Genomic DNA, 14,263 nt, shown 5'->3' with positions numbered 1-14,263 from the left:
GATTTGGAAGAATAGCGGGCTTCCCCATGGTCCAGGGCATAGAACTGATGAACCAGCAATGGTCAGGCCTTGCTTCAGGGCTGCAGTGCGCAGGGCATGGCAGCCAAACAAGTCGACCCTCCCCCTTTTTAAGAGCTGACCGATGCCAGCGTGTCTGCCTTCATTCAGAAACTCGCCGCACCTGCGCTGCGCCCGCCCTCGGTGTTAGCTCGCCGGCTTAGCACCTTATGATAGTCGTGCATCGCCTGCTTTAGCGCAGCAGCAACCTCTTGGGGCAATGCAACTGAATATCGGCGAAGGTGGCGCTAAGTTGCGCCTGGCGCTAAATTTAGCGAACGCCTGGCTATAGTGCCCCAAACGTGGCTATACTGAATTTCTAGGCCCATGTCTTTGGAGAAACCCCCATGCAAGTGCTGCACAGCCTTGTCTTGCGAGGAGATGTAAAAGGGACATATATTTAAAAAAAAGGATTGAGAGATAAGTGCGCAAGTAGGACATAAGCCATCTTAAATAAGTGTGTGAACATGTAACATTAAGGAACTTTTTGCTGGCATAGTTAGTTGGTGCTTGTTATTCGCCTTTAATGGATGACATGGTCAGCGCACTGTGACAACAGTACACAAAGCAATATGCAGACATGAAAATACCTGTGCATTTAGAAAGTTGAACATTTGGTAAAGTCCACTTCATTCTCCCTCTGTGACGGTATACCAAGTTTTTAGTGAAGTGTAATAAAGAAGCTTCAAAAGACAACCTATTAAGATGCCACCAAATGTTTGTACACTTGTTTTAGCAACCTTGTGCAGCCCAAAAATTTCTTAATTTGCTCCCTGTTTGGGGCCTCAGAGTGAGACTGCATTGATATGCTGCCTGGCTATAATCCTTATTGCAGTTTGATGCACCTCTCTAAATAGGGCAACTCTTTGCTATAGGACTTCTTGCTGGGGGACATCCAGTGGCTGACTGCTGAATGGGGCCATTCCATTCAGGCCATTTTTCTTTTCCTTAAGGAAGCATAGATTTAGGGCAACCAACACCCTTTTAAAGATTGTTCACTCCCTATGACTATTTGCTTAGAATACCCTCTGAATATGTTAATTAGATGACAATAGTTAAAATCAGCTTGGGGCCCCATATGTGCAGGAAGTGCCCAATGTACAGTGGCCCTGACTCCTGACATTCTTGGCTCCATTACTATATTTCCTAGGAATGAGGTAATGGTAATAGTTAATATTTCAATACCATCATTTAGGCACATCAGCATCACAGAGTACACTGGTTATTGGCATTCATACCCAGAGCTGCTACTGGCAGGAAAAGGAACCAAAACTACATGTTCACACTATATTATTAATAGAACAAGTGGAGACTTTGTAATGATTTTGAGGATGTAAAGTCTTGCCTCTATTAACTATTGTGAATCTCATTCTTATGGGTTATAATGTTCTCTGAAGCTGTTTGATGTTTTGTAATCTCACTAATGTACAATGAGTTTTCTGAAAACATGTCTAACTTCAGGTTGTGCCAGTGTACATATGTAGTGGTTTTGACCGTGGTGATGTTCCACTCTGGCAAAAGCCCTAACTCCTCAGCCTGACTTTCTACATGTAGCTCTGATGCCACTAGCCAGGTTATACACATCATCTACCCTCCTTCCTCCTACTCATGCAGCATATTCAATTCCAAATAGGTACTGTGAAGATTTGAAGAAGGAATTGCAAGAGCCAGAGGGAGAGAAAGTTCAGGATTTGCTGGTCCAGGCTGTGGAACAATGCTTTATTGGGAGAAGCTTTATCTTTGGAGTGAAGGTAATTTCTGTGGGAGTTTTTGCTACGGGAATGGGCTTCTTTTCTAAAAATGAAGATCCATATGTTGCATTTTCCTAGCTCTGGTTACAAAACAAATTATTTCAGCCAATAAGTTGATAGTGATTAATAATAGCTGTGCATTGAGCTCAATCTTTACTGCTTAGATAAACATTCATTGCTAAAATCTGTGAACTAGTTTTGCACTAATTGATCATTTTGGTAAGTGAATAATTATTCATGCATTCAGACACCATAAAATGGTACATAAGAACATAAGATATAGGAGCAGGAGTAGGCCATTTGGTCCTTTGAGTCTCCTCCACCATTCAATAAGATCATGGCTGATCTTCTACCTCATCCCCACTTTCCTGAACTATCCCCATATCCCTTGATTCCCTTAATATTCAAAAATCTATCGATCTCTGTCTTGAATATACTCAATGATTGAGCCTCCACAGCCCTCTGGAGTTGAGAATTCCAAAGATTCACCACCCTCTGTGTGAAGAAATTTCTCCTCATCTCAGTCCTAAATGACCAACCCCTTATTCTGAGACTGTTCCCCTGGTTCTAGACTCCCCAGCCAGGGGAAATATCCTCCCTGCATCTACCCTGTCAAGCCCTGTAAGAATTTTGTATGTTTCAATGAGATCACATCTCATTCTTCTAAATTCTAGAGAATATAGGCCTAGTCTACTCAATCTGTCCTCATAGGACAATCCCCCCATCCTAGGAACCCAGGCAAATATATCCTTCCTTAGGTAAGCAGACCAAAACTGTACACAATACTCCAGGTGTGGTCTCACCAGAACCCTATATAATTGCAGTAAGACGTCTTTATTCTTATACTCAGATCCTCTTGTAATAAAGGCCAACATACCATTTGCTTTCCTAATTGCTTGCTGTACCTGCATGTTAACTTTCAGTGATTCGTGTACAAGGACACTGAGGTCCCTCTGAACACCAACATTTCCCAATCTCTCACCATTTAAAAAATACTCTGCTTTTCTATTTTCCTACCAAAGTGGATAACTTCACATTTCTCCACATTATATATGCCATGTTCTTGCCCACTCACTTGGCCTGTCTATATCCCCTTGAAGCCTCCTTGCATCCGCCTCACAACTTACATTCCCACCCTGCTTTGTATCATCAGCAAACTTGGATATTGTGATGGAGCCACTCAGTTGTATATAATTCCCTTTAATAATATGTTAGCTACAGCCTGAGTCTGTATCTTTGTTTTCACTGTTTACATGTACAGAGCGCGATCACTTTAATAGCGCGGATAAACGCGATGACATCACGCCGTTCATCACGTGATCCCCCACCGGCGGGAAAAACGTGATGACGTCATGACGTCAGCCACGGGACCGCCCAAGCAGTCCTCATGGAGCCTCTGAACTGACTAGACCTATATTCGATGTTCTCCTGTAGTTATCCATTAAACCTCGTTTATTTGATTGCCTGAGTGGACCTCAGTCTTTTGGATAGGAACTAGACATTCCTACATTGGTGACCCCGACTTTTGCGAACGGTTTTCGCAGAAGTTACTGAACATGGAATCGAACGCCGGTGCTTTGAAGCTACCACAGTTCTGGGAGCAACAGCCAGCCACGTGGTTCATCCAGGCTGAAGCCCAGTTCGCAATCAGGAACATCATTGCGGATCAGACCTGTTACTATCACGTGGTCTCCGCCCTCGACAGCGCCACAGCCTCGCGGATCGTCAGCCTGCTTGGTAATCCAGCAGAAGATCACAAGTATGAAACGATAAAGGCGCGGTTGTTACAGGTCTTCGGGCTCATGAAGTCGGAGCGCACCCGCCGGCTGCTCAATATGCCCGGCCTCGGGGACTCCAAACCGTCTGAGCTCATGAACCAAATGCTCACGCTCCTGGGCTCCGAACTGGAATGCTTCCTCTTCAGGGAGCTATTCCTCAGCCAGCTACCGGAGCAAGTTCAGGCTGCCCTAGCTAGGTCAGAAGTCACCGACTGTGCAGAGCTAGCTGCCGATGCGGACAAGATCTTCGCGGTGACACAGCAGTACTGCGCTGCCACGAGGCGCCCATCCCCCACAGATGCCGCTCCAGCCCCTCAACCTGCGGGGTTGTGCTTCTACCACGCCCGTTTTGGCACGAAAGCAAGATGCTGCCGCCCTCCCTGCAGCTTTTCGCTCAAAAAAAAAAAAACAGCAGCCACCCTGTCGAAAGAGGACCGGTTATAACGAGCGCCCCGCGGCTGCGATGGCAATCGGTAATTCGGGAAAACTCCTCTTCATCAACGACTCCCTATCTGGTCGACGTTTAGTCTGCGACACTGGGGCGCAGTGTAGCATCCTACCCGCGTCAAATCTTGATCTACAAGCCGGGGGGCACGACCCCTCCCTCCAGGCGGCTAATGGCGGGGCCATTCGGACCTTCGGAAGCCGGTGGGTCCAGGTGTGCTTCGGCGGCCAGCGGTTTTACTGGGATTTCATCACGGCCAAAGTCTCTCAAGCCATCCTCGGGGCGGATTTTTTGTGCGCCAACAGCCTCCTGGTGGATGTACGGCACCGCCGGTTGATCAATGCGGCCACTTTTCACTCCATCCCGTGCCACCGCGGTAACACCGTGGCGCGCACTGTCTCCTGCGCGTTTCCAACTCCAGATGACTTCACTCGCCTCCTCAGAGATTTCCCAGACCTGACCAGACCCACTTTCTCTTCCACGGCCACGAAACATGGTGTCGAACATCATATCACCACTACTGGCTCCCCGGTCTACGCACGGGCCCGGCGCCTCGAACCTGGCAAGCTCGCAGCTGCGAAAGCGGAGTCCGACACGATGGAGCGGCTGGGATTATTCGCCGGTCGAATAGTCCCTGGTCTTCGCCTCTCCACATTGTTCCGAAACCTGGCAGCGGATGGCGGCCTTGCGGCGACTACCGACACCTGAACGACGCCACTACTCCTGATTGGTACCCGATCCCTCATATTCAGGATTTCTCGGCCCATTTGGCAGGAAATACCATTTTTTCAAAAGTCGACCTTGTCCGTGGCTACCACCAGGTCCCCGTACACCTGCAAGACGTCCCGAAAACTGCAGTCATCACCCCATTCGGCCTGTTTGAATTTCTGCGGATGCTGTTTGGATTGAAGAACGCTGTACAGGCTTTCCAGCGCTTGATGGACTCCGTGCTTTGGGACCTCAAGTTTCTATTCGTCTACCTTGACGACATTCTCATCGCCAGCCCTAATAAGGAGGAGCACATCTGCCATTTGTGCACCCTCTTTAGACGCCTCAGTCAACACAGCTTGATCATCAACCCGGCCAAGTGCCAGTTCGGCCTGCAGCAGATTGATTTCTTAGGACACCGCATCACATCGGACGGCGCAATTCCCCTGCAAACGAAGGTGGAGGCAGTTACTTCGTTCCCACGCCCGCAGACCGTCAAGGCCCTGCAGGAGTTCCTAGGGATGGTAAGTTTTTATCACCGGTTCGTCCCTAATGCAGCTCTGCTCATGCAGCCCCTGTACGAGGCCCTCAAGGGCAAGTCCGGCAAGGATCCGATTAGCTGGACGGTCGACATGGACCGGACGTTCGTCGACACAAAAGGCGCCTTAGCCAACACAACCATGCTGGCGCACCCGCTGCCAGGTGCCACCATCGCCCTTACCACCGACGCGTCGGACTACGCCATCGGCGCAGTGCAGGAACAGTGGGTGCATGGGACGTGGCAACCGCTGGCGTTTTTCAGCCGTCAACTACGGCGAAACGAACGGAAGTACAGCACGTTCGACCGGGAGTTGCTGGCCCTTTTTCTGGCCATCCGCCATTTCTGGTTCTTGCTAGAGGGACGTCCGTTCACGGCGTTTGTGGACCATAAGCCACTAACGTTCGCTATGGCCAAGACCGCCGAACCGTGGTCAGCTCGGCAGCAACGTCAGTTGACGTTTATCTCCGAATTCACCACTGACATTCAGCATGTGTCCGGTAAAGACAACCTGGTGGCGGATTGCCTCTGCCGCGCGACCGTTCATGCAGTCCAGCTCGGCATCGACTATGCCCTCATGGCTGCAGATCAAGCCTCGGATCCGGAAGTCCAATCTTACAGAACCAACCCCTCTAGCCTCCAAGCGGCCGACGTCAAATTCCATGCCGCGGGCACTACGCTACTCTGCGACGTCTCCGTAGGAGATCCTCGCCCTATCGTGCCGGCCGCCTGGCGCCGAAAAGTTTTTGACGCCATACACGGGTTGTCGCACCCTGGCATGAAGGCCTCGCAATGGCTGATGTCGTCCAAATTCGTGTGGCGGGGCATGCACATGGATGTTCGCGACTGGGCCAACACCTGCGTGGTCTGCCAAAAGGCCAAGGTGCAGCGTCACGTCAAGGCTCCATTGGCCACTTTTGCTGTTCCGGAACGTAGGTTTGATCATGTGCATGTGGACCTGGTGGAGCCACTTCCGCCTTCGCACGGGTTTACTCATCTTCTTACAATGGTGGACCGCACCACTCGATGGCCGGAGGTGGTTCCTTTGTCATCCACCACTTCCGCAGACGTCGCCAGGGCATTCATCTCCTCTTGGGTCGCCCGTTTCGGGGTACCGGCAGACATCTCGTCTGATCGTGGGCCGCCGTTTTCTTCTGAGCTCTGGAACGCTGTGGCTCAGGGGCTCGGTGTCGAGCTCCATCGCACCACTGCCTACCATCCACAGGCGAACGGTCTGTGCGAACGATTCCACAGGTCGTTCAAAGCCGCACTGCGAGCCAGCCTTCAAGGCGCAGGCTGGGTGGACAGGCTTCCGTGGGTCCTTTTGGGTCTTCGTACGGTGCCTAAAGAAGATCTTCAATCGCCCTCGGCGGAGCTCGTATATGGCCAGCCGCTACGCGTACCAGGGGATTTCCTTCCGACTCCAACAGAGCCATGGTCCGCGTCCCAGCAGCTCATCAGCCACCAGGAGGCAACCAGAAGTTTCGCTCCAGTGCCTACGTCACATCACGGCTTGCAGAGCTCCCACGTCCCAGCTGAGCTGAAGAACACCGACTATGTGTTTATCCGCCACGATGCGCATCGGGATCCGCTCAAACCCCCTTACACCGGTCCTTTCCGCGTGATAGAGCCGGGAGACAAAACTTTTTCGGTCGATATCGGTGGTAAACCGGACCACATTTCGGTTGACCAGTTGAAGCCGGCTCACTTGGACCTTGACCGCCCAGTCGAGATCGCACAACCGCCGAAACGTGACCGACCACCCGCAGTCGCCGTGCCAGATCAAACGCAACCGTCCGCCAGCTCGCCCGCCGTCCATCAGCTTCCACTTCAAGGCTACAGGAGTCAATCTGACAGGCTTGTCAGGCCTCCTCCCCGTTTTACTTTTGCTATTGAAGACAATTCTGGGGGGGTGCATGTGGCGGAGCCACTAAGGGACTCCGATCAGTTGTATATAATTCCCTTTAATAATATGTTAGCTACAGCCTGAGTCTGTATCTTTGTTTTCACTGTTTACATGTACAGAGCGCGATCACTTTAATAGCGTGGGTAAACGCGATGACGTCACGCCATTCATCATGTGATCCCCACCGGCGGGAAAAACGTGATGACATCATGACGTCAGCCACGGGACCGCCCAAGCAGTGGAGCCTCTGAACTGACTAGACCTATATTCGATGTTCTCCTGTAGTTATCCGTTAAACTCTGTTAGTTTTCATTAAACCTCGTTTATTTGATCGCCTGAGTGGACCTCAGTCTTTTGGATAGGAACTAGACATTCCTACAATATATTAAATTTTGTCCCCTCATCCAAATCATTGATGTTGATTGTGAATGGCGGTACCCCACTAGTTACAGCCTGCCAACCCGAAAATGATCTGTTTATTCCTACTCCTTGTTTTCTGTCTGTTAACCAATCCTCAATCCATGCTAGTATATTATCCTCAATCCCATGAGCCCTAATTTTGTTTAATAACCTCTTGTGTGGCACCTTATCGAATGACTTCTGAAAATCCAAATCCAAATACACCACATCCACTGGTTCCCCCTTATCTATTCTGCTAGTTACAACCTCAAAAAACTGTAACAGATTTGTCAAACACGATTTCCCTTTCATAAATCCATGTTGACTCTGCCCAATCCTATTATTATTTTCTAAGTGCCCTGTTAGAATGTCCTTAATAATGGATTCCAGCATTTTCCCTACTACTGATGTCAGGCTAACTGGTCTGCAGTTCCCCGTTTTCTCTCTCCCTCCTTCCTTAAATAGTGGGGTTACGTTTGCCACCTTCCAATCTGCAGGAACTGTTCTATAATCTATAGAATTTTGGAAGATGACAACCAATGCATCCACTATTTCCATGGCTACCTCTTTTAGTACTCTGGGATGCAGATTATCAGGCCCTGGGGATTTATCAGCTTTCAGTCCCATTAATTTCGCCAGCACTATTTTTTTACTAATACTAATTTCCTTTAATTCCTCCTTCTCACCAGACCCTTGGTTCCTTAGCATTTATGAGAAGTTATTTGTGTCCTCTACTGTGAAGACAGAACCAAAGTATTTGTTTAATTGCTCAGACATTTCCTTGTTCCCCATTATAAATTCTCCTGTTTCTGACTGTAAGGGACCTACATTTGTCTTCACTAATCTTTTTCTTTTTACATACTTGTAGAAGCTTTTAAAGTCCGCTTTTATTTTCCTTGCAAGTTTACTCTCATACTCTATTTTTCCCCTCTTAATCAATCTCTTGGTCCTTTTTTTGCTGAATTCTAAACTGCTCCCAATCTTCAGACTTGCTACTTTTTCTGGCAACTTTATATGACTCCTCTTTGGATCCAATACTATCCTTAATTTCTTTTATTAGCCATGGTTGGGCCGCTTTTCCTTTTGTGTTTTTGCGCCAGAAAGGAATGTATAACTGTTGCAATTCATGCATTTGTTCCTTAAATGTTAGCCATTGCCTGTCCACCATCATGCCTTTTAATGAAGCTCCCCAATCTATCATAGCTAACTCCCTCCTCATACCTTCGTAGTTTCCTTTGTTTAGAATTAGGACCCTAGTTTCGGCTTGGACTACTTCACTTTCCATCTTAATGAAGAATTCTATCATGTTATGGTCACTCTTCCCTAAAGGACCTCGCACAATAAGATTATTAATTAACCCCTTCTCATTGCACAATACCCAATCTAGGATAACCTGTTCCCTAGTTGGCTCCTCAATGTACTGGTCTAAAAAAAATCTCGTACACACTCCAGGAATTCATCCTCCACAGTATTATTGCTAATTTGGTTTGGCCAGTCTATATGTAGATTAAAGTCACCCATGATTACCGTAGTACCCTTGTTACATGCATCTCTAATTTCCTGTTTGATGCCATCTCCTACATTACCACTACTGTTTGGAGGCCTATATACAACTCCCACCAATGTCTTCTGCCCCTTGGTGCTTCTTAGCTCCACCCAGACTGATTCTACATCTTGATTTTCTGAACCAATATCCTTTCTCACTATTGCTCTGATTTCATCCTTTACTAACAATGCCACTCCACCTCCTTTTCCCTTTTGCCTGTCCTTCCTAAATATTAAATATCCTTGGATATTCAGCTCCCAGCCTTGGTCACTGTACCTTCAAGAGAGCTGGACTGGTTCCTGGCTGGGGTGGAGTTCGTCAAGGTTTAATTTGAAAGGAGTTTCTTTTTTTAATAAAAACAAAATTTTCTCCTGCCTGTATTTTAAAAATGTTTTTAAAATAGTATTTTCTTCAGTCTGCTGAGTTGGTATATGTCCCAAACACATCAATGAGTGTCTCTGATTGTGGGAATGCAGATCAACATTTTTCCCAGTTCCAGATGATAATCCTAAAGCTTCAAAACAATTTAAAAATCTAGCACCAGCCAGGACTAACAAATTCCACCTTCACTCCACTTTTGTTAGGATTGTCAATATGATGTTGTTCCTTCTACCTATTCATGCTTCTTAACGCAATAAAAATCCCTGTAAGGCTACAGAGATTCACATACAAACATACGAAAACATCAGATAGGAAAAAAACAGCTGCTCCATCTAGCCTGTCCCATACAATTGCGATGCCTTATGCATCACGTCAAGAGACTCTTTACCCCCGAGGTGTCATGTAGTCTCCTCAGAGAGGCAAAAAGAAATATCAAAAACCCAAGGCCAATTAAGGGGGAAAAAAATCTGGAAATTCCTCTCCAAACCCTCCAGGCAATTGAAACTAATCTAGGAGACCACACTGACCATTACTTATATTACTTGGTACCTCACTTGTGTATGATGTGATCTCCACCCCAGCCAGGAACCAGCCCAGCTCTCTTGAAGGTGCACAGTGAATCTGTACTTAATTTACATAAATGCTGAGCAATTGAGATAAACACTATTGCCATTTTGACTTAAATTAATTTGGTTAGAATGAAGATAGTAGGCCCTGTATTTGTGAGGTGAATCATCTTTATACAGGTGGAATTTGCAGATCCAATTTTTTTTGCAGGTCAGTCAATTTTACATTGAGGGCTTTTGAAAGGGATATGAACATGAGAAATGGCTGCAGTCAAACAGGTTTTGCTATTCTGGAATATATTTTTATATTACAAAAGATATTTAAAGTTCTTCAAGTTTTAAGGAGGGAACTTGGTTAATGTAAACGTCAATTTTGTAATGTTCTGTAAACTTCAGCTACAATTTAACATCTTTGTACGTTGTATTTATCTGCAATTTAAGAATGCATATTTATATAATCAGATCTTATACTTGCACTATTTGAGATTTTTTTTTATTCACAGGCATCTGAATCTCAAACTGGCATACTGTCATTTTCTCCGAGACTCTTACAAACTACCATTAGCAAGAGTAAATATAAAAAACACCTGGTAGCCTGCCAGATTGCAGTGCCAAACACTGCAGTCTATGGATGTACTGTGATCAATTATTACAAGAAGCTTTTGGATTCAGCCAGTCTCAAATATTTGTGTCTCAGTTCACTGCTATCTGATAGTCCTTTAATTACTGTTGACCAATCTAGTACCATGATCAACAGTTTGACGAGCTTGTTGTCTGGTAACACTCAATCCTACACACAGTTAAATGGTGCTAACCGATTATCAAGCCCCTGGCAGCAGGATTTTGCACTTACTTTATCCTCTATTGATTGTGTTGCAGTTGAAGAGTTTTCAACAGCAGAAACTAGCAGGGTTGGCTCAAAGTGGAACATCAGACCCCCTGACCATGTAGAGGAGGCAACCCAAAATAGGAAGTGCAATGAAAGTACCTTGTCAGCTTTTGCTACTTCAGCTTCTCAAAATAGCAGTGATATCAATGTCTGTAGTACAAATGCAATGGTGAGTCTCCCATCTAGTTTAGAAGTACAAAGGTTACCGAATAATGACGGTAGAAGTCAATATCATAGTACTAGCTTTGATGAGTTACAGGAAGACTGCCTCAAGTCAAGCTTCAATACCCAAAGATACTGCATACAAAAGCCCGGGAACTCTTTATCTAATGGCAAAGACAGTGATGTGTTTCAGTCTGCTGATAAATGTTGTAGTCTACTAGAAGACAGCTTGGGTTACAATGACTCCACATTATGGGATGACTTGCTGTTTTCAGAAAGTCTAGGTGAATTTATAGCAAAAGTGGAAGCAAATCACGAGAGATGTGATGAGGAAATTGGATTGCTCACTAGTGCGATTGCTGTTGATGGTTCCATACATTCCTGCAGTTTGAAAAAACTGGAAACTGATAACCTTCAGAATGGAGCTCAAGGGCAGAATACAAGATCCAGAGAAGTGAGTACAGATTCTACTAACTGTAATTTAACAGGATTCAGAAAAACTGGAAATAAGGAGAACTTCTACTGTGTTGATTCTAACAATCCAAAGGATGTCTTAGATGGGCTAGTGCTTGTGGATGGTTTCAAAATTGATGATGTCACAGAAAAAGAGGTTTCTTTAGCAACAGCATCCCCCCTATGGTCAGGTGATGACTCTGACGTTGTGTACACTCCCAGTCAGGAGGCAGTTGTGCAGATTTGCAGTAGCTTCATGAACCCTGTAAGTGCAGGTAATTGCAGCACGCAGCCTGTTCCGTCATGTGAACCAAAGCGGCACAACATTGAGGAGGAGCAGATGGGTGAATGTTCAAGTTTTCTGCCTAAACGTAAAGCTACTGAAGTTAACAAACTCACAGACCTCTTTGACACTACAAATGAATCTTATTTACGGAATAATGTTGATTTTCAAACGCTATTGCCTTCTGCCAAACAGCTTCTAAAAATGAAGAAAAAATTTGACGGTGAGTTTCAAGCTCAAATGTGCATTAAAGGACACAACTTGGATAAATGTGACATGGAACCTGTAAGTAGATCTCAACTGTCACCTGTTCTTAACCTCCATAAAAACAGCTCATTCCAGAATTTGTGCACCAATCCTACTGAGCAAGAGTACAACGTTTCAGGAGATCTCTTCAACGATACAGGAGGCAATAAAGAGAAACCATCATTTTGTCTCAAAACAAACCAGTGTATTTTATCTAAACTGACATCCGCATCTAAAGCGTTCTGTAAAACGAACTGTAAGCCCAATGAGCAGCAGTGTAATATTTCCCTGTGTTGTTTAAATGGAGCTGCTGATGCTTTGGAAAGCCAAAACAATAATAGTTCTCCAGAGAATGATGCACAGAACTTGTCTGAACATGACTTTTCAGACTCTCAGGACTTTGTTCCATTTTCTCAGTCTACGCCTGTTTCAAGATTTCAAAGTTTAAAATCTTTCAGGGGGAGAGAAAATAAAGCTCTCAAGATGTCACCCTATGTTAGCACAAGTCCAATGCCAGCTGCTTTTAGACGAAGGCAAATAGGTTTATTTAAAAATGGTCAACTTAAGCAGCAATCACTTCAAATTCAAAACGTGTTTCAACAGCAGTCTGGGAGCAATCAAACCTCTCTTTCATCAAATTCCTCTCTGTTAAGCAACAGCCCAATTAACAAATCTTATGAGAGTGACTCTGATGAATGGATTCCACCTTCAACAACCAAAACTCGAATAGTGTCATCTAATTTATCTTCATGTGTCTTTAATATACACAAATCACGAGGTGTTAAACTATTTACACATGAGTTATATGCCAATGCTGCTATGGAAACTGCTGACTCAAAGGCTACAACAGAGGGCAACAAAGAGAATGACAGTAGCAACCAGTGCAGGGGGGACCTAGACATGAAAAGGCCACCTGCAAGAATGCACACCAAACCATCAGTACAGCAAAAAGTATGCAATTCAACAAAGGTTCTTCAGAACAAAATAGAAAAACTTGGGCCACTTGTTTCTGGTGAAATTCAGATTAGGAAAGGTTTAAAAGTGAATGACTGCACCCCAGCTGCTTTTCATTCATTTTATGCAAAGAGTGAGGCACCAAGTTGTTGCTCACCAGAACTATTTACAGCAAGTGCAGAGCTTTTTGAAGATGAGTACCAGTCACTTTAAAAGAGTTTCAGACCAGTGCTAAACTAAAAGAGAACTACAAGGTTTTTCTTGTCAGTAAGGGAGAAATTAGTTATTACAAAAAGTGCAAAGTGCGTTAAGTAATACAGATATGAGGTGAATTTCTGTGGGTGTTCTTCTGATCGTCCCTCGTAACTTTGGTGGAAGAGCTGCGAAAAACCATGAATAAACTTTTCCTGCAGCCGAGCGGGACTCTCCCTGTGGAAATTCATCACATGGTGTCCCTTTTGATCAGTCTGTTAATTCTTTATATTAAAAGAAAATCTGAACTATATAAAGCTGCAGCTAGTACTGGCTTAAAGGAATTTTTCACTAACCCTTAGAAAAGATGCCTCGCTCTTGTTTAATGGTGATTTCTTGATTACCTTCAAAACTGCTTGAAATTTATTGGTTCTAGGGGAAAACGGTTTTTCCAGATCTCGATGTGCTGGGGAATTGGGCCCGTGATTGGCACATTACATTTAAAAACACCAACAGCTTCCATTTATATAGCGCTTTTAATGTAGTAAAATGTCCCAAGGCGCTTCATAAGAGCGTTATCAAAAATAAAAGCCACATTAGGAGATGTTAGGGCAGATGAGCAAAAACTTGGTCAAAGAGGTAGGTTTTAAGGAGCGTCTTAAAGGGGGGAAGAGAGGTAGAAAGCAGAGAGGTTTAGGGAGATAATTCCAGAGCTTGGGGCCAAGGCAGCTGTAGGCACGGCTGCCAGTGGTGGAGTCATTAAAATCGGGGATTTGTAAGAGGCCAGAATTGGAGAAGCGCTGATATCTCGATGGGTTATAGGGCTGGGGGAGCTTACAGAGATAGGGAGGGGTGAGGCCATGGAGGAATTTGAAAACAAGGATGAGAATTTTAAAATCGAGGTGTTAAAATTTAACTTAGAAAAGTGCAGTGTTATGCATGGGGTCAGGTTTAATGCTGAACATGCATGCACCCTTCAGGCAAAAGAACTAAAGTCAGTGGTAAAAGA

General features: G+C 45.3%; 1 protein-coding gene across 1 annotated transcript in view; it reads left to right on the top strand.

Moving 5' to 3' along the window:
• The window catches only part of ddias (DNA damage-induced apoptosis suppressor), a 51,749-nt gene extending 38,129 nt beyond the window's left edge, over nucleotides 1–13,620 (top strand). The window contains exons 4-5 of the mRNA XM_085998894.1: nucleotides 1,691–1,808; nucleotides 10,579–13,620. Coding sequence (XP_085855020.1) covers nucleotides 1,691–1,808; nucleotides 10,579–13,275 — 2,815 coding nt within the window. The 3' untranslated portion in view covers nucleotides 13,276–13,620. The remainder of the gene's footprint in view (nucleotides 1–1,690; nucleotides 1,809–10,578) is intronic.
• The last annotated feature ends 643 nt before the right edge of the window (nucleotides 13,621–14,263 follow it).

This window comes from Somniosus microcephalus, chromosome 10 (assembly GCF_052327205.1).
Source record: "Somniosus microcephalus isolate GS21.2 chromosome 10, FLI_Smic_1.0, whole genome shotgun sequence".
NCBI lineage: Eukaryota > Metazoa > Chordata > Chondrichthyes > Squaliformes > Somniosidae > Somniosus > Somniosus microcephalus.
The sequence above is the reverse complement of the archived record's forward strand: the minus strand, read 5'-3'. Positions and strand labels throughout refer to the sequence as shown.